Raw genomic sequence first — 25,241 nt, 5'->3', positions numbered from 1 at the left:
CAGTATTGGGTTGGCTGGTATTTCATGTAAATTACATTTCTAATTCCATTTGCTGATATCTTAAACTATAGTTAGTTTGGCAGAATATGGTCCGTTTTACCTATACAGTAGGCAATGGTCCTGTGAAAAGTGAAAAATTCATGGAGAATTTGCTTAATATTAGAATATATATATAGTCAAAGTGATGTTTACAAATCCTTCCCATTGTTCTTGAATAATATAGAAAAGTCTGCTGTGGTTATATCCTGGCCAGCAGAGGGCTACATATATACAGCCAACACTTTCTTCTACCAATTAAAGACTTTGAGAGAATGTATTTCCCCACTCTAATTGGTGCCCTCCGCCCTACTCCCCAAAAGACAAGCCTGTTGGCCTTGCCGCTTGCTCTTTGGGAGATCTTGCCTACCATACCCCACTGGGTATATAAACATATTTCACATGTTATTCAGGCAATTAAGAGGACAATGAAATCTGTCAGATAAAAGCCAACTATATAAAGGAAACCTAACTATTAAGACTGGTAACTTGTTGGATAACCTCTCCTATTCTCTTATGTGTCTGTTCACCATAGGATTATGTAAACCTGGGTCCCTTGCAAGTGAAGCTCATGAGTGTGGAGAGCAAGAAAATGCCCATTCATTTTCAAGAGAAAGAAATTCCAGTCAAATGCTATGAAGATGTCAGGAGCCCAGAAAGCCGCATCACATATAAAATGATGAAGTCTTTTCTCTAAGACCAAATGCTGCAAAGTAAAAATAACTTTTCCTTATAAATAAATGTTCATTGGGAACTGAAGTGTATTATTTGCCCATTTTATTTACACTTTGGTTTGTTTTTAAGCCCGTTGTTATTTCTAAAGGTCATAATGGCATTTAAAATCAAAGTTCCAAGCTGTTCATTTACCTGCATGACAAAAATGAGAGTACACTTTATATTTCCATATCCAAGTATTCAGAAAAATGATAATGGGCCCAAGATGAGTCTCCTTACCACTTAAAATCTGCTGCTTCATCTATGGTTCCAATATGAAACAGCTCAGTTAGAAGCTTTCTAAGACAAATTCAGCACTGACTACACAGCTTTGCCTCTGAGAATGCTGAATGATAGACAGCCAGTCCACAATTCAAGCCTATTCTTCTTTAACCTAACACTATTTATAATAAATATAAAGCACTTTAGAAACAAATGAATTTGAGAGTGGTAATTTATTATATAAAAATATTCCAAGAGTGAGATCCCTCTCCTCTCAGTTCTGTTAAGTCTAAACTGCTGGGGGCACCTGGGTGGTTCAGTTGGTTAAGCAGCAGACTCATGATTTCGGCTCAGGTCATGATCTCAGGGTCCTGTGATAGAGACCCATGTGGAGCCCTGTGTGGAGTGCCGTGTCCAGCCCCACATCAAGCCCCACATTGAGCCATGCGTTGGGCTCCAGGCTTGGTAGGGAGTCTGCTTGGGATTCTCTCTCTCCCTTTCCCTCTGCCCCCCGACCCCCTCTCTCTCAAATAAATAAATCTTAAAAAAAAAAAAAAAAGTCTAAACTGCTGAGTCCCTGTTCAAGACCATTACTACTTCCTCTTATGAGTGCCACAAGCCAAGGCTATGACTGTGCCTGAATTTGACATCAACCTTCCATTTTAAAGCTACATTTACTTATAAAGCTTTCTACAAGGAATATCTTTTAAATATAAGGCCAAAGATAAAGAGAAAAGCAACAAAGCCAAAAGCCAGTTTGCAGGGTTAATTAAAGTCGATAACCCCTAGTAAGACTAATCAAAAAAGAAAACAAAAAACAAATGAAAAAGGAAATATCACTACAGATTTTACTAACATTATGAAAAATATCGTAAGAGGAAATTAAAGGAAAAAACTTTCTCAATAAAGTTGACAACTTTGATGAAATGGAAACATTTCTTGAAAAACATTTCTTTCAGGAGGAAACAAAAATTCTGAATAGTCCCCAATCTATAAAAAAAGATCTAATCTGTACTTAAAATTTTCCCACAAGGAAAATTTCAAACCAAGATGGCTTGCTTTACTGGTGAATTTCTCCAAAGATTTCAAAAAGATGTAGTAGCAAACATACACAAACTCATTCAAAGAATAGAGAAAAAAGAAACACTTCCAAATCATCCCATGAGGCCAATATAATCCTAACACCAAAACCTGGCAAGTCATTACAAGAAAAGAAAATTACGGCCAATATCTTCATGAATATAGATGCAAAATCCCCATAAAATATTAGCTTATTGAATCCAGTTATACATATTTCATGAATAAAGAATGCAAGTTTGGTTTAACATTCAGAAATCAGAGTGGAAATACAAACAGAACCAGTGGATTAAATCAATGTCAATATCCTGCTTGTGATATTATACTATAATTTTAAAAAATTACATAAATTGGATAGAGAGTACATGCTATCTGTTCATATTATCTTTTTTTAAATTAACATATAATGAATTATTTGTTTCAGGGGTACAGGTGATTGATCACTCTTACACAATTCACAGCGCTCACCACAGCACACACCCTCCCCAATGTCCATCATCCTGCCACCCCATCCCTCCCACCCCCGCTCCACTCCAGCAACCCTCAGGTTGTTTCCTGAGATTAAGAGTTTCTTATGGTTTGTCTCCCTCTCTGGTTTCATCTTGGAAAAACGTTCCATGTTCATGGATTAGAAGAACAAATATTGTTAAAATGTCTATGCTACCTAGAGCAATCTACACATTTAATGCAATCCCTATCAAAATACCATCCACTTTTTTCAAAGAAATGGAACAAATAATCCTAAAATTTGAATGGAACCAGAAAAGACCCCCGAATAGCCAGAGAAATGTTGAAAAAGAAAAGCAGAGCTGGCGGCATCACAATTCTGGACTTCCAGCTCTATTACAAAGCTGTCATCATCAAGACAGCATGGTACTGGCACAAAAACAGACACATAGATCAATGGAACAGAATAGAGAGCCCAGAAATGGACTCTCAACTCTATGGTCAACTAATCTTTGACAAAGCAGGAAAGAATGTCCAACAGAAAAAAGTCTCTTCAACAAAGGGTGTTGGGAAAATTGGACAGCCACATACAGAAGAATGAAACTGGACCATTTCCTTACACCACACACAAAAATAGACTCAAAATGGATGAAAGACCTAAATGTGAGACAGGAACCCATCAAAATCCTAAAGGAGAACACAGGCAGCAACCTCTTCGACCTCAGCCACAGCAACTTCTTCCTAGAAACATCGCCAAAGGCAAGGGAAGCAAGGGCAAAAATGAACCATTGGCACTTCATCAAGATAAAAAGCTTTTGCACAGCAAAGGAAACAGTCAACAAAACCAAAAGACAACCGACAGAATGGGAGAAGATATTTGCAAATGACATATCAGATAAAGGGCTAGTATCCAAAATCTATAAAGAACTTCTCAAACTCAACACCCAAAGAACAAATAATCCAATAAAGAAATAGGCAGAAGACATGAACAGACATTTCTGCAAAGAAGTCATATTATCTTTTTAAATTTAATTTAAATTCAATTAGCCAACATATCATTAGTTTCAGATGCAGTGTTCAATGATTCATCAGTTGCGTATAACACCCAGTGCTCATCACATCACGTGCCCTCCTTAATGCCCATTACAATTGCATGTGAATTTATATCTCAAAGTTTAAAATCAAGGGTATTATGAATGGAACATAGGTAACTCATATGATCATCTCAATAGGTACAGCATTTGATAAAATTCAATACTGTGATAAAAATTCATAATAGTATGATAAAGCTCTTAGCAAGCAAGGAATATCTTTAAAAAAACTATAGCTAACATTGCACCTAATAGTGAAATATTAACCTTTTCCCATTGAGGTCAGGAACAGGACACATATTTTCACTATCATACTTCTATTCAACAGTATTTAATGGAACTTGAAGTTGTAGCCAGTTCAATAAAGGCAAGAAAAAGAAAATAAAAGCATAGAGATTAGAGGGGCACCTGGGTGGCTCAGTCGCTAAGCATCTGCCTTCAGCTCAGGTCATGATCCCAGGATCCTGGGATCGAGCCCTGCATTGGGCTCCTTGCTCTGCAGGAAGCCTGCTTCACCCTCTCCCATTCCCCCTGCTTGTGTTCCCTCTCTCGCTGTGTCTCTCTCTGTCAAATAAATAAATAAAAGCTTTAAAAAAAAAAAAAAGCATAGCGATTAGAAAGGAAGAAGCAAACTCTACTACTTATAGATGTCAAGTTTCTGTATGTAGATAATCCAAAGTAATCTACAAACTAATAGAATTTATAAGTGAATTTTAGCAAAGTCACAGGGTACAGGTCAAGAAGATCCATTGTATTTCTTTGTACTAGCAGCAAACAATTGGGAAAAATTTAAATCATTTGTAATAACATCAAAAACATCAAAATCAAGAAATACGTCTAATGAAATATGAGCAAGAAGACTTCTATGTTGAAGACTGTAAAACATTGTTGAGAGAAATTAAAGACTTAAATAAATGGGGAATAGAGACATACACCATCATCATGGATTGGAAGATTCAAAAGAGTTAAGATGCAAGTTCTTCCTATATCTGTAGATTCAGTGCAATCTCAAGAAAAATTCCAGCAGGTTTTTGTTCATAGAAATTAATAATCTAACATTATTATGCTTGAATTGACATCTATATCTGGTAGGTGGGTAAATGTGGATTTGGCTGTGCTCCACATGCCCCCTCCCCCAAGTCTACTGCTTCCTGTGTCACCTACTCCCCGGGGGGCGGTGGGGGAAATGCCATAAAAATCACTAATCATAAACTGATAAATTGAATTTCATGAAAATTATAGTCTCTTTTCATTAAAAGATACCATTAAGAGTCAAAAGGCAAGCCACATCTTGGGAGAATATATTTTCTATACATATATCTAACAAAGAAATATCTAAAATATATAAAGAACTTTTACAAATCAATAGGAAAAAAGACAACCATTTTAGGGAAAAATGAGCAAAAGATTTGAATAGGCACATCACAAAAGAGTATATCCTAATGACTAATAAGCATAAAAGAAGATTGATATTATTACTCATCAGGGAAAGGCAAATTAAAACCATGAAATACAATTATACATGCATCAGAATGGCTAAAATTAAGTTAAAAACAGCAAATATTGACAAGTCTTGTTTTTCAGCAAATATGGAGCAATTTGAACTCTCATATAATCATTGGTGCAATCATAAATTGGCACAAACACTTTGGAATATGTTTGGCAGTATCTATTAAAGCTGAACATACATATATGTCATGATTCAGCAGTTCCACTCTTGGCTTAATATGGAATAAAAATGAGTGCTTATGTCTACCAGAAGACACAATAACAATATTCCTAGCAGCTTTACTGATAGTAGTCAAAATCTGAAACAACCCTAATGGCTGTCAGTAGTAGAATGTGTATATGTACACATATGTACACATACGTATTTATATATATAAAAATCTATATAGAGAGTCACACAGTGGAATACTATACAGCAATGAAAAAGAATAAACTAGTGCCAAATATAGCTACATAGCTCAATCTTTTTTTTTTTTTTTTTTTTTTTGTGTGTGTGTTTTCAATTTTAATTAAACAGTCACAACTATAAAACTTCCACTTTGGGCCATTACAAAGTAACTGACTTTTTTTTTTTTTTTTTTTTTTTAATTTTTTTATTCTTATGTTAATCCCCTTACATTACAACATTAGTTTTAGATGAAGTGTTCCATGATTCATTGTTTGTGCATAACACCCAGTGCTCCATGCAGAATGTGCCCTCCTAAATACCCACCACCAGGCTAACCCATCCTCCCACCCCCCTCCCCTCTAGAACCCTGTTTGTTTTTCAGAGTCCATCGTCTCTCATGGTTCGTCTACCCCTCCGATTTCCCCCGCTTCATTCTTCCCCTCCCGCTACCTTCTTCTTCTTCTTCTTTTTTTTTTTTTCTTAACATATATTGCATTATTTGTTTCAGAGGTACAGATCTGAGATTCAACAGTCTTGCACAATTCACAGCGCTTACCAGAGCACATACACTCCCCAGTGTCTATCACCCAGTCCCCCCATCCCTCCCACCCCACCCCCCACTCCAACAACACTCAGTTTGTTTCCTGCGATTAAGAATTCCTCATATCAGTGAGATCATATGATACATGTCTTTCTCTGTTTGACTTATTTCACTCAACATAATACCCTCCAGTTCCATCCACGTCGTTGCAAATGGCAAGATCTCATTCCTTTTGATGGCTGCATAATATTCCATTGAATATATATACCACATCTTCTTTATCCATTCATCTGTCGATGGACATCTTGGCTCTTTCCACAGTTTGGCTATTGTGGACATTGCTGCTATAAACATCGGGGTGCACGTAGCCCTTCGGATCCCTACTTTTGTATCTTTGGGGTAAATACCCAGTAGTGCAATTGCTGGATCATATGGTAGCTCTATTTTCAACTTTTTGAGGAACCTCCATACAGTTTTCCAGAGTGGCTGCACCAGCTTGCATTCCCACCAACAGTGGAGGAGGGTTCCCCTTTCTCCGCATCCCCGCCAACATCTGTCGTTTCCTGACTTGTTAATTTTAGCCATTCTGACTGGTGTGAGGTGATATCTCATTGAGGTTTTGATTTGGATTTCCCTGATGCCGAGCGATATTGAGCACTTTTTCATGTGTCTGTTGGCCATTTGGATGTCTTCTTTGGAAAAATGTCTGTTCATGTCTTCTGCCCATTTCTTAATTGGATTCTTTGTTCTTTGGGTGTTGAGTTTGATGAGTTCTTTATAGATTTTGGATACTAGCCCTTTATCTGATATGTCATTTGCAAATATCTTCTCCCATTCTGTCGGTTGTCTTTTGGTTTTCTTAACTGTTTCCTTTGCTTTGCAAAAGCTTCTTATCTTGATGAAGTCCCAATAGTTCATTTTTGCCCTTGCTTCCCTTGCCTTTGGCGGCTACATAGCTCAATCTTATATACGTAAGATTGAATGAAAGAAGGCAGACACAAAAGAGCACATATGGTATGATGCCATTTACACAAAACAGGACAGGCATACTAACCTTAATGACAGAAGTCAGAATAGTGGTTACCCAAGGGCTCAGATGCCCAGACGATGCTCTTTTCCAGAACAGATGGGCCCCGAGCCTGGGTGCAGCAGTGGGGGTGGGGGTGGGGGGCAGCCTTCAGCTGCAGCTCACACCCCACCTTCCCCAGACTTACACTGGGGTGGGACTTGGAGTGATGGGAAGGTTTTTAAGGGCCAGGGATGGATCTTTTCTAAATGTTATTACTTGTAAAGTCAGTCTATTTTTCTCCCCACCCCCCAGAAAAAAAGAATAGTGGTTACCTTTGTGGTAGGGAATGACTAGGATAGTACATGAAGGAGTTTTCTGGTAATCTTGATCTGAGTGGCAGTTAACATGGATGGCTCACTTCATAAACATTAAGCAGGACACTGAAGATTTGTATACTTGACTGATACGTTTTCTACTTTAAAAAGTTACCCCCCAAAATGTCCCCCAAATACCTATCTTCCAATCCATTCCATAAAGTGACAGAGTGGAAAGGCCATGCTTACATCTTGTAGTGTGAACAGCAGCAGTGAGAGTGTTTCCTGACAGGAAGGCAGACTTTGTTAGGGTGGTCTTTCAGAGGTCAACAGAAACAGAAATGTCCTTGGAAAAGTTAGTAACAATATGGAGCAGATTTGCCAATTTTCTTTTTAAGAAAGAAAGGTAAACTTTTTATAGATAAGATTTATCTTTACTTTTCTCAGATAGAAAAAAAAAAAAAAAAACTTACTGCCTTTCCACTGGGACAAATCAAAGACCTTCCAGTAAACCAAAAAACAGAGGCTATGTGACAGCCCACTGGTTTTAGTAGGTCAGCAGAAACTGACATTGTTTTTCTCTCACTCTTGGAAAGGTCAGACCATGAGATTATGAATACAAGCCAGGCATAACATGGTAGGATTCCAGCACTAACTTGTTAGTTGTGGCAGTTTTTACTTCACAATGTGAATTTGAATCGGAAGAAAATATCAAATGGCTAAAAGTCTTGTTTGTTGCCAAGAAAATGTCAGAGAAGAAAAGGCATCCTTTGGAAAAGGAAAGGGAAGAATGTTCTTTCCTTCTGTTAATATCATTTCTTGTGTTTAGAATTTGCAGAATGGGGGCGCCTGGGTGGCTCAGTCAGTTAAGTGGCTGCCTTCGGCTCAGGTCATGATCCCAGGGTCCTGGGATCGAGCCCCACATCAGGCTCCTGGCTCATCGGGAAGCCTGCTTCTCCCTCTGCCTGCCACTTCCCCTGCTTGTGCTCTCTCTCTCTCTAATAAATAAATAAAATATTAAAAAAAAAAAATTTGCAGAATGGCACTGTCTCTAAAAAAATCTGCAGGGTTTTTTTAACAACCCAAATTCTAAACAGTGTAGGGTGGGTAGCTTTGTGAGATATTACAAAGCAAATCTCAACAAATTGCTGTACCACTGTGGACTTCCTATCAGTGTTACTCACTTGAGGAAGCGTTTATCAAACAAGTCCTTCCAGCCAGGCACTGTGTGTAAGGCATCAGGGAGGCAAAATGAAATTGTCCTTTTCTTCAAGATGCTAATGGTCCAGTAAGAGAGCCTGGTGGCTCTATGAAAATTGCTTTTGCTCTTCATACCAGCAGCAAAGAAGGAAGCAAGAACGGGGGGAGAAGGCAGGACAAGATATTCTAGGTGTGGCAGGTGGTTGTATTTAACTTGAAATATTCTATTTTTAGCACCCTTAGTGATAAGTTTGGAAAAGAAATTTAAGATGAGTTTGGAAGGATTTTATGTAGTGGTTTCAGTTTTCAGAATAACCAAGCATGTGAGTTTCATATGCTGCCATTCAAGATTTTGGGGGCGGAAGGGTAGAGACTGAGTGTCAGCAGCTTTAGCCTTAGGCTAGAAAATTGCTTATTTTGGGCCAGGAATTAGATAAATTTGAAGAAATTAAGGAGATGTAACGAAATAAGGTAGAGTATGGGAAAACACATTTTGTGGAGTCAGGCTGGCTACCTTGAATCTTGGGCAGTCACTTAACCTGTTTTAAGCCTGGTTTCTGCTTCTATATTACATGAACCTAATTCTCACATTGCAGGATTTTTTCAAGGATTAAAAAGAGGACATGTGGGGCGCCTGGGTGGCTCAGTCAGTTAAGCATCTGCCTTCAGCTCAGGCCATGATCCCAGGGTCCTGGGATCAAGTCCCACATCGGGCTCCTTGCTCAGCGGGGAGCCTGATTCTCCCTCTGCCTTTGCCCCTCCCCACTGCTTGTGCTCTCTCTCTCTCTTGCTCTCTCTTTCAAATAAACAAAATCTTCAAAAAATTTAAAAAATTTTTTTTAAAAGAGGACCTATAACCTGCACACACTAGACATGCAATGTATGACAGCTGAAATAATGACTGGCATTTGACAGGAGTCTCTGGTGGTAAGGCCCAGGATGTCTGATTGTCTCTGTGGTGCACTCACGTGAAGGTATAGAGAGTGCCTGTGCCCCATCCATCACATGCTGTGAGGCGCTGACCAGTCTCTGAGGACGGCTGTATGAAGGGGTTCATTCTGTCCTGAGCTGGCTTGGGGAGAGGCACTCAGCTGCCGCCTGGTGTGAGGGCTCTAAGAGGCCTTACCCAGGATCTGCTGATCTTATATCAGGCTGTAGGGACCAGTAGTAAACCCAATTCCAAAATTCTTACGAGTGTGGGGGAGGCAGGGCGGACACCGTGTGTCAGTGGTAACATTTTTGTTTCTTTTTGAGTCCTATAGCCAGACACTAGAGCGATTCAGGGAACAGGGAGGCCAGGGGATTTTTGTGGCAATAAAGGGCTGTTTGTTAAAGGCCTGCTTGATTCTTCCTTGTTTTATTAGAGCTCAACACAACAGTTCTCTGTATTTTTCTTGGAATAAAACTAGCTTTAGCACTAGATGCAAGGAAATGTGCCCTCAAGCAGCAGAGGCTTTCTAAATATTAGTGACTTTAACTAGATTAAGTATTTCCATTTCCTATTCCTGTGACTTTATGAGGCTCAAGTTCCCAGAAAGGCTGCTTTTTCTTTCTTTCTTTTTTTAAACTATGACTCTTTCGGTTGGTTATGTTTTCGGTCATTCTGTTCTTATGATCTGAGTAAGCGCTAAAAACCTTCAAGATGCTTTTAAAGATTCTTCACGTAGAAATGTTTTCAGGTTTCCAGCAGAGTGAATGAGTTTGAAAGGGACTGCAGATTCAGATATCCTCAGATTCTTGGTAAAAAGTTTTGTCAGCATTTCCTTCCTCAAGCTGGGTGCTCAACTCCCTGACCTCTTGCCTTCTTGGGTTTGGGCCATCTTTTTGTATAGTCTCAGCTATAAAAATATGCTAGGCCTTGCAACATTTCCCTCCTAAGAGGAATGAAAATGAACTATGCTGGATTCCCCTCTGTATGACTAACTGAGGTCAGCAAGGCATTTTTACCTTAAAGCCCTCAGACACCAAATCAGAGGGATGGCGTGCCCTGGCTTCATTTGAGCTCATGTGAGCTTCACACGGCCCAAGTGTGAGATTCACTTCAATCTTTGATGTCCTTTGACTGTCAGAGTTCATCTTTGCATCAGTTATTTTCTCCTAGCCACTTAAGAAGTGACTTCTGTGACTTTTGTGCTATATGTAAAACCGTCAACGTGGACTACTGCTGGGCCTAAAATCTGGGGGAAGGTGCACATTTCCAACACGTCTGCTAACACATACTGAGCACTAGCAGTTTGGATTTGCTTCTTTCTCATTTTTAAGCATTTGATACTTTTTAAATTTAATCTCTTTGAACTATTTCCATTCTAAAACTATAAGCTATAATTCTTCTTTTAGTATATCTCAGATCTCAACTTACAATATGTGGCATGGGAAGGTTTTAAAGTCATTGATCAGAAAAAGGCTCAAGAAGTTAGCAATTCTTTTAATAAAAATCGTATGACTATGACAGTGCCTGCTAGTAGGCCTTCAAGATCTCCTGCCCCCTCCCACTATAATAATGCCTTGGTTTAGCCATTTTTAGCTCAGTACATGATCACTGAAGTTAAAGCCTACTTGCCATACTCCCTTGCAGCGACATGACAAAGTTCTGGCCAATGGAATGTGAGAAACTGCGCACAATTTCTGGGTCCTGTCTTCCTCTCCCTTTCTCCCCACGTCCTCCATCCTGCTGCAGTGGATTTTAAGATGCAAGGAGCGGCCTCAAGGGCTATGGAGCAGCAAGACACCTACCTGTACCTGAAAGTAGACACCTGCCAGTCCGGTGAGCAAAGCGGCTATGCCGGCTCAGACTTCCATGTGAGAGAGAAAATAAGTTTGTCCTGTGTCAGTCATTGTTAGGGTGAATTTTCTGTGATACACAAGCCAACTCTAATCCTAATACAGGGACAAACGTGAATATTTACCTCACAAGAAGTCGATGTTTCCGATAGGAAAACATAGTCTCTAAGACACTAAGCAAAACTTAGGTATTTATGTTTTGTTAAAAAGAAAAAAGTGGCGGGAGGCGGCTCCAATGACTTTAGAAAATACTCTGCTTTATCCGAGAGCATCTAAAGCTGCTGACCTAAGTATGCTCAAATGAGTGGGGCTGGCTGTTTTCAAAAATGTGTGTCACACCAGACTCTAGATTTACTTCAGCTGCCGTAGAACCAAGGACTCCTGCTTGTGTGAGGACCTGCGGGGTTAGAGGTTCGGGGTTTTGCTTTGGAATCTGCTCCTGCTACCTCCAGCAGAGCACTGGGCTGATATCAGCACAATGCAAACAGGGCAGGGTGAACAATCCCAAACACTGACGTTTTAAAAGCCTCTTCAGTAATACTAACAATAGCAAACACTTAAATGTGCTTATTATATGCACTTCACGTATATTAACCTAGTCAGTCCTTCTATAATCCCATGTGATGGGTCTACAATTATTCTCACTTTACCAACAAGAAACAGGCAGAGGGAAATTTAGTAAATTTCCCAAAGTCCCCCAGCTATTAAGTCAGAATTTACACAGACTTTTATCCTCAAAACATCCAGGCTCTTGACCACAAGCTAGTCTGTATCCCAGTTAAGTGTATTGAAACTTTATCACAGGATGTTCTAAATGCCTCCATTTATTAATCTGTTAGCTACAACAGTCCTGTGAGGTAGGTATCATTATGCCATTTTACAGATGAAGACACTGAGGCACAGGCAGAGTACATAAGCCGTCCAAACTCAGGTTTACACCTACACATGGCTGCAGGGTCCCCACTGTTCCCACTGTCTCATCAAGCAGCAGGGGCCTCACTCAGTGGTGGAAATGCTCTCAGAAGAGAAGAATGCTCTTCATCGAGGAATCTCATGCAAATTGTCCTCTGTGTATGTTCCTACCCCAGGCTCTCTTTCCTCACTTACCCCGTCTCATCTCCAGTCCTAACCACTCAGCATTTCTCTTGCTCCCGCTGATTTTGCTGCTTAGCTCATTGTCTCTTTTTTAAACGTCCTTCACTTCTACTCTAAGGAATTAACATTACTAGTGCATCCTCTTTTATCCTTGAGGTATAACTGACAACATTTAAAACTAAAGTATACGATGTGATAGTTTGATATATATATTCTTTGTGAACGGATTCCTCCCAGAGTTATACACCCATCCCTCACCTCACATATTTACCTTTTTGTTGATGGCGGGGAAGAACATTTGAGTCCTATTCTCTTAGCAAATTTCGATTATATGAGACAGTGTTATCAACTACAGTCACCATGTTATACATTAGATCCTCAGACCTTATTCTTCTTTAACTTAAACTTTCTACCTTTTTACCAACCTCTCCTTATTTCCTCAATCCATTTTGTTTCTATTATTTTTCTATTCTGTTTCTATTGGCTCCCCCTGCCCTCACTTTTTTTTGGAATCCACATGTAAGTGAGACCATGCAGTATTAGTTTTTCTTTGTCTGGCTTTTTTCACTTAGCATCCATGTTGTCAAAAATGACAGAATTTTCTTCATTTTTAAGAATAAGTAATATTCCACTGTGTATATATACTATAATTTTAAATCAATTCACCTGCTGATGGACACTCAGGTTGCTTCCATTCCTTGGCTATAGTGAATAATACTGCAGTGAACAGGAGAGTAAGGTATTACTTCAAGATAATGGTTTTGTTACCTGCAGATATATACCCAAAAGTGGGATTGCTGGATCCTAGGATAGCTCTATTTTTAATTTCCTGAGGAAACTCCATTCTGTTTTCCATAGTGACTGTACTAGTTTACATTCCCACCAACAGCACACAGGGTTCCCTTCTTCCCCACATCCTCACCAGCATGTTAGCTCCTGTCCTTTTGAAAATAGTTAATCTCCAGCTCTGTTCTTTTCCTGATCTCCATTAATCCTTTACTAGCCCTTAAAAATGGAGATATTCTCTGGGGACTCATCATTGAACTTCCCCTTACTTCATGGTTGTTTCTTTGGTAATCTCAATCACTTGTGATGGGTATTTTTCCACATAAACTGTTTTCCATACTTTGGATTAATTTCTTCAGATTTCCAGAAATGGAACTACAAAGTATAAAAGCATTTTTATGACTTTCTGAAAGGGCTGTCCAATTCACAATGCCCCTAAAAATGAACAGAGATGCTAGTTTTTCCCTACCAGGAGTGACAGTACTCAAACGGGCAAAATAGGTAAAAAATATAGAGACAAAGGGGCAGGGAACTCCAGAATTCTATTAAGAGACAGTAAAGAGAAAAAGTCTGAGCAGAAGTTTCAAGAATGGAGGTGTGAGAAAAGTTGGAACTGTTATAGGCCCTGATCACATGGTGAGCACTGAGCCACACAGGTACACTGAAGGACTGCAACAAAGTGCAGGGTTGAAGGGGAGCGCTGCAGCCAATCAGACACACGAATCCCCATGTGATGGATCACCCATGCTACATTTGGGGAGAAAATTACCAAGTGTAGAAACTTTGTGAAACATGTATGTTAAGGCTTGCAATCATGAAACTATGTCTGAGAAGCTGCTTGATAAATGTGAAACTAAAAATGCCTTGTGGGTCCTCTAGTTTCCCTTAACACAGGACAAGGAAACTGGACAGTTCCACTTACCTCCTAAATCTTCTAGGACAGTAAAACTCATGTTGATGAATGTAAAGCCCTCTTCTCTGTTGGGTGACTGGTAGAGAATTTTGTTCTCCTAAGCACCGTGGACCAGTATTCCTCCTGTCTTCAGTGAAAACTCCCTCTCTCCACCTCATCACCAGCAGACAAACCCTCCTGAGGGGGAAAACAGCTCTTCCTACTTTTGGTTGGCCTGGGAATTGGCACAGCCTGGTAGTGTAGACTGGTTTTTAATCTGGAATGATAGCAATAAAAATCTGCACTGAGTCTCTAATTGTCTACTATCCACTGATGTAAACCGACCCATGAGAGCAAGGTTGTTTTGTTTCACAGATGGTCTCAAGGTATGGCATCCTACCTACTAATCTGACTTGCTATTCAATATGGGCAATTCCTGATTTTAAACTTACGTGCTATGCAACAATTCAAGGCAAGTTCCCTAGCCAAGACCCCATCCCCAGGTTATTTCCCTGGGTAAATTTCCTAAAAGTGTAATTATTGGATCAGGGGTAGAAACTCTGAAGACTTCTGACAACTCTTAACTTCCATCCAGAAAAGCTGTATAGCTTATACTCACCTCAGCTTTAAATTAGCAATCAGACCCCATGCACTCCTGCCTGTGCTGTTATATAAATGCTTTCTGATAGGCAAAATGGCATCCTCCTACACCAGCATACAGCTAAGTGGTCATGAGCAGACCTATAGCCAGACCACAGAGGCTCAGGATTGCAGTTCACTTAGTTGATAAAGATCACACAGTGAGGTACTCATAGGCTTTAGTTTCCTCATCTATAAAATAGATATAACAAAGGTACCTTCTCCATAGACTCGATTAAATGAACAAATACATACAAAAGCACTGAGAATGTCCTTATACTTGGAAAGCTCTATTGTTCCCATTTGAATTTTCTAGTTACTATTAGATTCATTTTTTCATTGATCATCAGTTCTTCTTTGATGAACTGTTTTTTATCATATCCTTTCCCTTCTGCTATAAGACAGTCACCTATATTTTCTTCATCTTTCTAATTCTTTACATTTACACTCTTTAACCCATTTGGAATTTATATTGGTATATGTTGGAGGGAATTCTGTCACCCTTCCCCAGATATATGGTGTCCGTTAAAACCACTTATTAAATAGTCCATCTTCTTATCTTTACTCTTCTGAAATGCGGTCTCTACCACATGGACACCTCAGTTACTAAGTTTACTAAATGCATGAGAAAAACACTTGTATTTCTCCTTTACTCTCGTAAAATACTTCTGACACCAGACATGTGGATTTCCCACACCAAATAATTATAGGACACCAGCTGGGTACCCTAGAATTCAACTCTCATGCTAACTAGAGTTGGTGCAGACCCCAGAGGTGAAGGGCTCAGTCCTACAAGAAGGCCCGCATTTCCCCAATGCCCCAGATCCCAACTTCAAGTCCAGGTGGTCACCTGTACCTCTCACTTACTAGCTATAAATGAGGGTTCCTGTGGGTTTGGCAATTTACTTGAATGGCTCACAGAATTCAGGGAAACACCAAATGTTTGCCAGTATTATAAAGGATATAATAAAGGATAAAGATAATGGCCAGATGTAGATACCTAGTCTGAGAGAAAGCTTCTGTCCCTGTGAAGGTGGGGTACACCACCCTCCTGGCAAGTGGATTTTTTTCACCAACCTGGAAGCTCTCCAGATCCCTTAGTATTGGAATTTTTATGGAGGCTTCATCAACATAGGCATGTTCAATCATTAACTCAGTCTCTAGTCCCTCTATTCTGAAGGATGTGGTTGGGTTGAAGTGCAAGCTTCTCATGACAGCTTGGTCTTTCTGGCGACCAGCCCTCACCCTGAAGCTATCCAGGAGCCCACCAAGAGCTGCTTCATTAAAAGACACCCCTGTCACCCAGGAAATTCCAAGAAATTCAGTAATTTTGTATCAGGAACCAGGGTCAAAGACCAATTAAAACAAAAGACGTTCCTAGTGTGGTCTTAGGAGCTCTATGCCAAGAACAGGGGACAGAGACTTTTATATGTTTTCTATCATTTCTTTATCCTATTGTATTCTTGTTTTTTAGGCCAGTATGACACCAGTTTAACCTCTGTTAAGATAAACTGTCATATCTTTCATTTCCACTTTGGACCCACATGTGATATAAATTCTGTCCATCATAAATTAAGTTCTGCCTATCAGAGCAGTTATCAAAGATTAGCTCCTAGCAATAGGTGTTCTGAACACCAAGCACTGGGCACAGCCATCCTTGCTGGACTTATCTGGCATCTTTCCCCTCCTATTGCAGTGCCTCGACCTGCCTCTTCCTGGCCCTTTGAGCCTCCTTTAATATGTAATCACATGGAAGCAAAAGCTTTTCAGTTCTTACCCTACTTCAGGACATAAATGACCAACGAAGTGCAGATTTCATTTTGTGCCTTTTAAGATGGCCACTAAGTTAGCTGGCAGCGCCAATGTGGTGTGCCAGAGGCTTCCATGTAGTGTTCCTGAGAGGCCGAAATCAAATCATTAAGTTCTGCACATTAGTGCAGTCTGGAGTCCAGGTGCATGGTGGGGAGTGGGGATTGTCTATTTCTCTATTGATACTTTCTTCCCTACAGTCCCAGTCAAGGGTCAAGGGCATGATAACCCAGAACTTGTTTAATTGGGAATACAGGGCAGCTGCCAAGTGCCCAGGCTCAAGGGAGACAGGGAGGGTGCCTGACTGGAATGCTCAGACTGGGTTAGGGTTAGCATCCCGGGTGATTCTCACACAGCAATTTTTATTTCAAAACCAACCTTAAAATTATTTTTGGTAGCAGATAAAGGAAGAGCTATTTTAAATAAGAACTTACTAGAAAATGAAGCTTCTATAAAACTTTCCCTTTTCTTTCATAGCTGTCTACTATCAGTGTAACCTATTACTCTGCCTGAAGACAGTCATACCTGCTCTGTCCCCCAATACCACAGAAAGAACTTTACACAACTTTTGACAACGTGGGTAGTTTCATCCTGAATAAATACTACACCTGTATGCCACCATCAATAACAAACGGGACATTTACTAAATACTTACACCAAAATTAGAAATACTAGCTAGAGACTTAGAAAACATTTTTTTAAAGATTTTATTTATTTATTTGACAGAGAAAGTGAGAGAGTGAGAGAGCACAAGCAGGAGGGGCGGCGAGGGAGAGGGAGAAGTAGGCTCCCCGCTGAGCAGGAAACCTGATGTGGGACTCGATCCCAGGACCCTGGGATCATGATCTGAGCCGAAGCCGCCTAACCGACTGAGCCACCCAGGCACCCCTAGAAAACATTTCTGATTGGTGACACACCAAAATGGAAGATGATACTGCAGCCTTTCCATTCAGAGCCTATTCAGACAGCTGAATTCCAGGCCAGTCAGATCCATGGAAGGTAGCAAGTATGGCTGAACAAAGAACTAAGCTATTTGCAGTGGCCATTGATGGAAGCTGTGAAGCTATCTTTTCTGTAAGGTAAGAATAAGTTCATCTGGCTGAGTGCTGTGGCCTCTCCATTCACTCTGTGACCCAGCCACTGCCGAACACATGGCACCACACTCATCCTGAATGTAGAGATGTTTTTCTCTCCACTGAGTGTTAAATAAGCATTTGTATCAGTACTCTGAATTCTCAGAATTTGGAAACATGTTTGTTGATGACAATGAAGAAGGGAAGAGACTTAAAATTGTTTTAGTTCAAGGAGAAACTTACCCCATAAAGGCCTCTTTTCCAGGGGTCATGTTTTGTTTGTGGAGAAAAAATTCCTAATCTAACATAAGGCCTTTTCCTAAATATGGACTCTCATAGTCACTGGTTAAGAAAAGGATATCTTTAAGAAAATTTTGAATGATAATGTTAAGTAAACAGCAAAAAACTAATTTTGAAAATGATTTGCAATGAGTACAGCTGCCCTCTGCAGCTAATAATCTTACCTCCCTCTGTAGCCACTGCCAACTTGGTAGTTGGGTACTAAGATGGTGTGGGCATGTGCAGGTTTAGAACCTAATATAGTTAAACATACAACAGCTAATTTACCTCACTTGTTATACTGTGATTAAACCTAATATGATCATGTGTGTTTTGTATTTTTCCTTGCCCATGATGTCTGGGCATCAGAGCAGGAAGCAGGAAATGTGCTTCATGGAAGAAGACCATGCGGGAATGAAGTGTGGTTATCAGTCTCAATGCAGAGGGACGCAATTCCCTTCTTGGTTCATACATCAGAATGAACAGCAGGTCATAAAAAGGACAATGGACCATGAAACCAAAGACCTGACTCCTTTATATATTATATTAGCTTATCAACCTGAGCAAGTTCCTTTCCCAGTTCCTGATTCCAATCTATAAAATGGGTAAAATGTGGATAACACCTATCCAACAAGCCCCAAAGTTGTTTCAACAATAGGATGAAAATCTAAAGCACCTTCACAAACATACAAAATAGTAATAATAATAATAATAATAAAGTAATTATAAAAGGAACAAGCCATAGACCTGAAACAGAAGATCCACTCAAACACAAGAGACCAATCAAAATCTGTGATAATGTTAAGGAAGTTAACTACGAAAGTACAATTTCCCAATTTACATGAAAATGGTTTAATAATAGTGAAACTCAGAAACTAGTAAAATTAACAAAGTATATTGGCTAAAGATACTTTTTCCAACCACGGCAAATATAATGCAGACACTTATCAATGCAAAGTCTTTAATCCCTCCATCATGTACTCTGAATCCTACTTACTATTTAATATGAAACATGATATAGTCAGAGGTGTCTTTGGCAGAATAATCACATGCATCAATGTGCCAGACACAAGCATCTTCTCCCTTTATACTTACCTGACCGAAGACATCTGATCAAAGACAAAAATCAACAATTTTAATAAGTAGTTTAGTTTATCAATAAGAATCTAGAAGGTAACAAAAGGTACAAAGATAAATCTTTTAGGAAATTAAGTTAAAACAAATAAAATTTACATTTTATTAAATCAGCAAATATAATCACCTGTGTATATTTTTACTAGCAAAAAATAATGATACTGATGATAAAGAAAAAAAAAAAAGCACCTCAGACCAGAATACCATAACAAAAAGTTTTGTGGAAGCTGCATTTTATTTGAAAATCCACCCATTTTTGCTAACATACATTTTAATATTGTAAACAAAAATAGAATCTGCAGAGACAATGCAACAAGTATGCTTAAACTCATGTACAGAATTGCTTTCCTACAACGAACTGTCCTTCTTAAGGCCCCTCTCAACCAAAACGTTAAGATGTATTTACACAAAGCACCGATCAACAGTGCAGTTTAATTCTTCATTAACTAAACTGTTGGCTAGACATTAACTTTAAAGATACTATTTCCCCTTATTTAAAAGGTACATGATCATAACAAGGCATGAGCCAAATAAAAGGTTTCAAGGATTTTGTCCCCTCCCTCCCCCCATAACACCTCCTAGAGTTTTACTGAAAAGAAGGAAAGTCTTGAAGTGAAAGCAATTCCTCACATTCATTTTGGAAAGGCCCTAATGTCAAATGGAAAATAATGACATGCCAAGCACAAGCAGTAAAGTTCCTTCCCAATGCACTAATGCTGAATTTAAAATGTAGTGCTTTTCCTAGTCAGTGAACTGTTCCCTTGCAAAATCCTAGGCACAGAATTGACTATAAGGATTAATGCATTTATAATGCTTCCCTAAATCACATAGAGACTGAGAATTCTTAAGCGATTCAGACCTATGGACTTGCCTTAAAATATTTAGTGCTCTGTATGTCAGCTGAAAAGCATTCTGAATCAGATTCACTTTTATGGATAAAAATCAAACATACTGTGTACATCCATACTCATTTTCATAAGGAGGTCTGATATAATATTAATGTTACGTAAATTGATAATCATAAATAAATACAAATACTTAAGGAATGTCTACTGCAAACTGAATATATAATTTTTTTTAAAAGAAAAGTTAATTTTAGTTACTGTTTCTGTTATCTGTGAGGACTGGAGAAAAGAAAGATACTGCATAATTAAGAATTATGATTTTGATCCCCCCCAAAAGAGTCCTATTGCATTACAGTAAAGGACAAGCTCTTCTCTCCAGGCAGCTTTTCCAAATACAAATTTCACACTTTCCAAATAAGGGCTTTCCTTGGTAGGTTACGGATTATGGGTATTAATAAGAGTTGAAAGAACTGAAGGGTTAGTCACCAAAAAGACAGATCTTAGTCTGAAATCATGGCAATTCTTGGCTTTATAAACTGTATTGATACGTTCTCCTATAGACTAGTCCCAATTTCTTTCATGGGCCTTCACTGGGTTACTGTAGCATTTTAATGGAAGAAGAGAGTTTTAAGAGACAGCAGTTTGGATTTTGCTGGAAGTGAAAGTATTTGCTGCTTGAGCACTTGTCTTTCTGAAATAATTCCATTCTCTTCCATCTAGTTACATAAACTGTATCTGAAAAAAAAAAAAAAAAGAGTGTAAGTTCATTCACTGCATTGTAAGATGTCTTCTCACAAATAAAAATGCTCTGCGGCTTTTACCATTCAATTGGCCCAGAAATATTTACTGAATGTTTATCACAACCCTAATTACAAAACCAAGTCAGTATCAGCTCATCATGTGCCAGAACTCAGTATCTGAAGCATAATTAGAGGGACTTCCAAATGTATCTTTCTAATTACTAAAAACCAAGAGACAGGGGAAGAAAGAAAATAAATGAACAATTTTTCAATGACAAGTTCAGAACATCTGTCCATGAACACAAATATTCCATGTGAAAATCTCATTCAGAGAAGCACAATCTGACTTATTATTTCCAAATGATATCATAAAACTAGGTAATTAAGGGAAGAGTAATATTATGCTTACTAAATCATTTCTTTACTAATATAGATAAAAATCCAAAAGATCTACAAAGGAATAGTTTTCAATAGGGCGTCACTGTTTGCTCAAATATTTCACTCAGTATATCCCTTAAACTGTTCATCCAAAGACATTACTGAAGTAGATGTGCTAATAAACTTGTCAAATCAGAAGATTTTTCAACTTTCAAAGATCTAGAAGCTCTATCTACACTGGGGGCTAGAGCACCAAGAAGAACAAATTTCACCACCTTCCAGCAAAAAGAGGCAGTGTGGATCAAACACAGAATTCTATCAAAAAGGGCATAAAGTATTCACTTGCCCTTAACTTTAAAAAAAAAAAAGTCTGTTTTGGGGAAAATGTTACTATTTTTAAATGAAAAGGCACACATAAATATAACACTTTAAAGAAACTGTGAAAATGAATTCTTCACAAATCATGTTCAGGGACATTATATTCAAACTAGAGATGCTCCTAGTCAAGCTCTAATCCAACATGTAGAATTGCATTGTTCTCCATACAACTTTTAAGACTGACGAAAACACCCAGTTTTTAAGGGTGGTATATTTGATCCCATCCATCTGCTGTGAGCAGTGGATGCTTGTATGTAAACATGAGAGATGGTTCTTTGATTTCACACCTTCTAATTACGTTAAAGGTATTTTCCAAAAGTTGTTTGTCCTTAGGTCCTATTTTGATCTATTTTTATTCTTCACCTAAATAGAGGAGGAGGAGGAAGAGCGAGAACCTAGAGTTCTTTAAAGAAAGAAAGGAGAAGAGTGAAATGTGTTTAATATTTGATAAACTTTTAAAGTATTTAAGTCCCCATCTCACCCAACAATCAGCAATACCTAAAGTGATTTATAAGAAATCCTCCAAAGAGAGCTCTGCAAAAGGGTCCTTTCCTGAAGCTCTGTGAGGACTGTGACTGGAGGGGCTGGATGCTGCCGACAGCTGGGGGAAAAGAAGACAGAGAGAGGGAAAGAAAAAAAGATCTCTGAATGACAGAACATGAAAGCAGAAAATGTAATGAAAGAAGAAGTGGTTTTTGTTTTGTCATCTTTAATAAATATAAAGGCAGCCTTTGTAGAAAATGGAATTATTATAAAACAAAAGTTTCAATCACATGTCAAGTTAAAGGTATCCAATGGCATGTGTTTTTCAGAAAACAAATTCTTGTTTCTGAAATTCCAAAGGAATAAAGTCTTTTTACTCAAAAAGGTTGATAAAAGCTGACCCACAGTTAAGACTTCTATTGTGGGTGGGGTAAGAGGGGAAGAAAGTACATAATTGTGATTTTTTCTTTTTGAGGAAAGATGGCTTCCTGTGTCCAGGCTATTTGTCAAAAGCTATGCAAACTCTGACCTCAGTCCAGACCCAATACATCCATCTATAATATTCTTTCCTTCCTTCCTAAGAGGTGGAAAGTCTTGTCCTCAGTGCTCATACTGTTTTCACATGGAGTTGTCTCCTGCTCTTTCTCTGGATGTGCTATAGCTGATGCATATACTCTGGGAAGTAAAAGTGACTTTAGAGGTCACCTAGTCTAACTGCCCACATATGCCCCGAAAATAGGGAATACTTCAGATCACTGATTCTGTTTTCTACTTGATTACATTTGCTTGATTCTTGGAATTAGCTGCTATCGTTTCATTTGAATATACAGTGAGGCAAACAGTTTATTAAACTCAATAACGTATCATTAGTATTCCCTCAAAGGCAGCCAGTTCCTGAAGAATAACAATGTTCATTTTCATATGTGTAGCTCCTTCACCACACCTAATTTGAATATTTCAAACCAAACACAAATCCTTTTAGTTTGGAACAAACTTTTAATTTTTTTTTCCTCCCCCTGCATAAGACTGCAGAGGCATGCAAGCGTTATGAAATGAGCTGTCCTTTTAGGGATGTTCAAGTGAGTATTAAATTGAAGTTGACTAAGTGGGAATATTTTCAATTCATATTTCCAACATTTGAATCCTGTAACGGATTTCAATCCTCATCATCTGTTTTTGCTGGTTCAAAGTGATCTCATTTCTACCTTTTGATTTGTTTAAGAAAAGCACTACAGAGAATGAATAGCCAATGACTTTCAGCAAATATTACATCATAAGTATATGCAATTTGTTGTTGTGATGCCAAAAGCAATTTAAAGGTTTGTAAATCATCTTCAGTTATTTTAGTGGTTGAGCTATTGTCCTATCCATACCTTGTTCTCAAAAATAAATGTTCAAAGACAATGGGAAGAGACAATGGAAAGGATGATGAACTTACACAGGCAGCTACAAATGGGAAGACGGAGCAGCAGTCTGGATTTGGGGATTCAAGTAACAGCCGGTAGAGACAAAGTAAGGTACAACACAATTGGAAGGATGTCTCCTCCTCCCTACTTCAGACCAACCATGGATGACCATTCAGAAGCAGAATGATTTTAAGTAATCACCAGTCACTGAGCTGGACAGAGTCTAAGACTAACTGGGTTTCTCTACAAAACAGATTTTCTCTTTCACTTGAAGTTCAAACAAAAACACCAAAAATCCCTTATTGTGGATAGAGTGCATCCAAAATCTCAAGTCTCTTACGAGAGCCCCACAGTAAAATGTCTTAGTCATGTTTTCATGAGGATGGCAGTCTGAAGACCCGACAGTCCCAGAGGAAAATGCACGAAGAATATGCTAAAAGGGAACACTTCTATTCTTCTCAATGTGTGAGCGCATACTGCTAGAGAGAAGTCCTACAGGCTTACAAATGTTAGAGGATCAATTTCCTTGGGGAGAAAAAAGTGCCAGTTTCTAACTAATGCTTCTATTCTCACTTAAATTGGAAAAATCCACACACCTATAACTTTCATTTATAAATATGTAGCCAAATTAAAACATGAAAAAAAAAAGACCTAATACCCCTGTAATAAGCTCCATATCATCAAACTCATCTCAAGCACATGAAACAATGCCCAAACTGGTTTGGCTGACCTCAGAGTGCTAAAGGCAGGGCCACGAAGCAGCCCTGGACCACCTGTGCCCGCCTCTTCCTGGCACCTGCATCAAAGCACGGGCACACCATGCACTGGTGAGAAAGTAGACAGCTCTGAGAGTAAATAAGGAAAAAGAAAAGGAAATAAGCCACAATAGCCCAATTACTGCTCAAGGAAAGCAGGAAGAACAGAAGAGCATGAAGGGGCCAACAGGATCCTGGTGGGTGAGAAGCAGCGGGACTGGAAAAGTCTGAAAAGTCACCTGTAAGTAAAAGAGCTAACCTTCCTTTACTTATCATTCTATGAGTAAATTAGACTATGTAGGGCTGCTAGTACTAGGCGTGTGTGCGCTCTTTAAAAAAAAAAAAAAAAAAAAAAAAAAAATCCTACTACAAATATGCCATCACAAAAAACCCCAAAATATGGGGTGGGGAGGGAACGCAGTCAGTTAAGTGTCCAACTCTTGATCTCCACTCAGGTCTTGGTCTCAGGGTGGTGAGTTCAAGCCCCATGTAAGGCTCCATGCTGGGCAAAGAGCCTATTTAAAAAAAAAAAAAAAAAATCCAGGGGCACCTGCGTGGCTCAGTTGGTTGAGTGTCAGACTCTTGATTTCGGCCCAGGTCATGATCTCAGGGTCATGGGATTGAGACCCATGCTCAGGGCAGAATCTGCTGAGGATTCTCTTGCTCTCCCTCCCCCCACTTGAGCTCTTCCCTGCCCATAAATATATAAATGAAATCTTTAAAAACTAAATAAAACATTTATTAATTTTATTTTTTTTTCATTTATTCATTTATTTCAAATACCTCCACACCAATTCCCACAGAGCTAAAAAATTAGCACAGCTATTATTCAAATCAAACTGACCTATACCACACCTGAATATGCTTTTAAAGAGTAGTCACTCTTACTGTTAAGTCTAATACAGACATACTTAGTCTTCCTTTCTCATTTTATAGGAAAATAAAATATTGAGAAACAGTGAAAGAAGAGCAGCATATAAATAGAAATACTAAGATTTATAATTGATGATGGCAACTCTTAGCTGAAATTCCTCCACCCTTTTCCTCCATTCTAATCAACCTTTAAAATATAATGTTGAAAGGGAAAAAAAATTCTAATGTTACCAAAAATCTTTGCTTTTATGTCAAAAGCAAAGATTTTTTTGGTTGTAGCATGTGTTTAGTATAATAAAGGCAGAGTACAGAAAGCATAACTTTAATAAAAGTCAAACATACTTAAG

General features: G+C 38.7%; 2 protein-coding genes across 14 annotated transcripts in view; one reads left to right on the top strand and one right to left on the bottom strand.

Moving 5' to 3' along the window:
• The window catches only part of CCDC83 (coiled-coil domain containing 83), a 40,055-nt gene extending 39,106 nt beyond the window's left edge, over window positions 1–949 (top strand). The window contains exon 10 of the mRNA XM_045892700.3: window positions 572–949. Coding sequence (XP_045748656.1) covers window positions 572–733 — 162 coding nt within the window. The 3' untranslated portion in view covers window positions 734–949. The remainder of the gene's footprint in view (window positions 1–571) is intronic.
• An 18,303-nt stretch (window positions 950–19,252) lies between these two features.
• PICALM (phosphatidylinositol binding clathrin assembly protein) overlaps window positions 19,253–25,241 on the bottom strand; it is a 110,329-nt gene continuing 104,340 nt past the window's right edge. For 9 of the 13 annotated variants that reach the window (XM_045894559.3, XM_064576813.1, XM_045894557.3 and 6 more), the window contains 2 exons: window positions 21,876–21,978; window positions 19,253–20,616 (listed from right to left, as the gene is read on the bottom strand). In XM_045894559.3, coding sequence (XP_045750515.1) covers window positions 21,886–21,978 — 93 coding nt within the window. In that variant the 3' untranslated portion in view covers window positions 19,253–20,616; window positions 21,876–21,885. The remainder of the gene's footprint in view (window positions 20,617–21,875; window positions 21,979–25,241) is intronic. The other 4 variants (XM_045894560.3, XM_045894561.3, XM_045894567.3 and 1 more) reach the window with 1 other exon arrangement.

Source organism: Mirounga angustirostris, unplaced genomic scaffold, assembly GCF_029215605.1.
Source record: "Mirounga angustirostris isolate CCGP_5_RB_7025 unplaced genomic scaffold, mMirAng1.0.hap1 SCAF_13, whole genome shotgun sequence".
Lineage (NCBI taxonomy): Eukaryota > Metazoa > Chordata > Mammalia > Carnivora > Phocidae > Mirounga > Mirounga angustirostris.
This window is presented reverse-complemented; position numbering and strand designations above follow the sequence as displayed.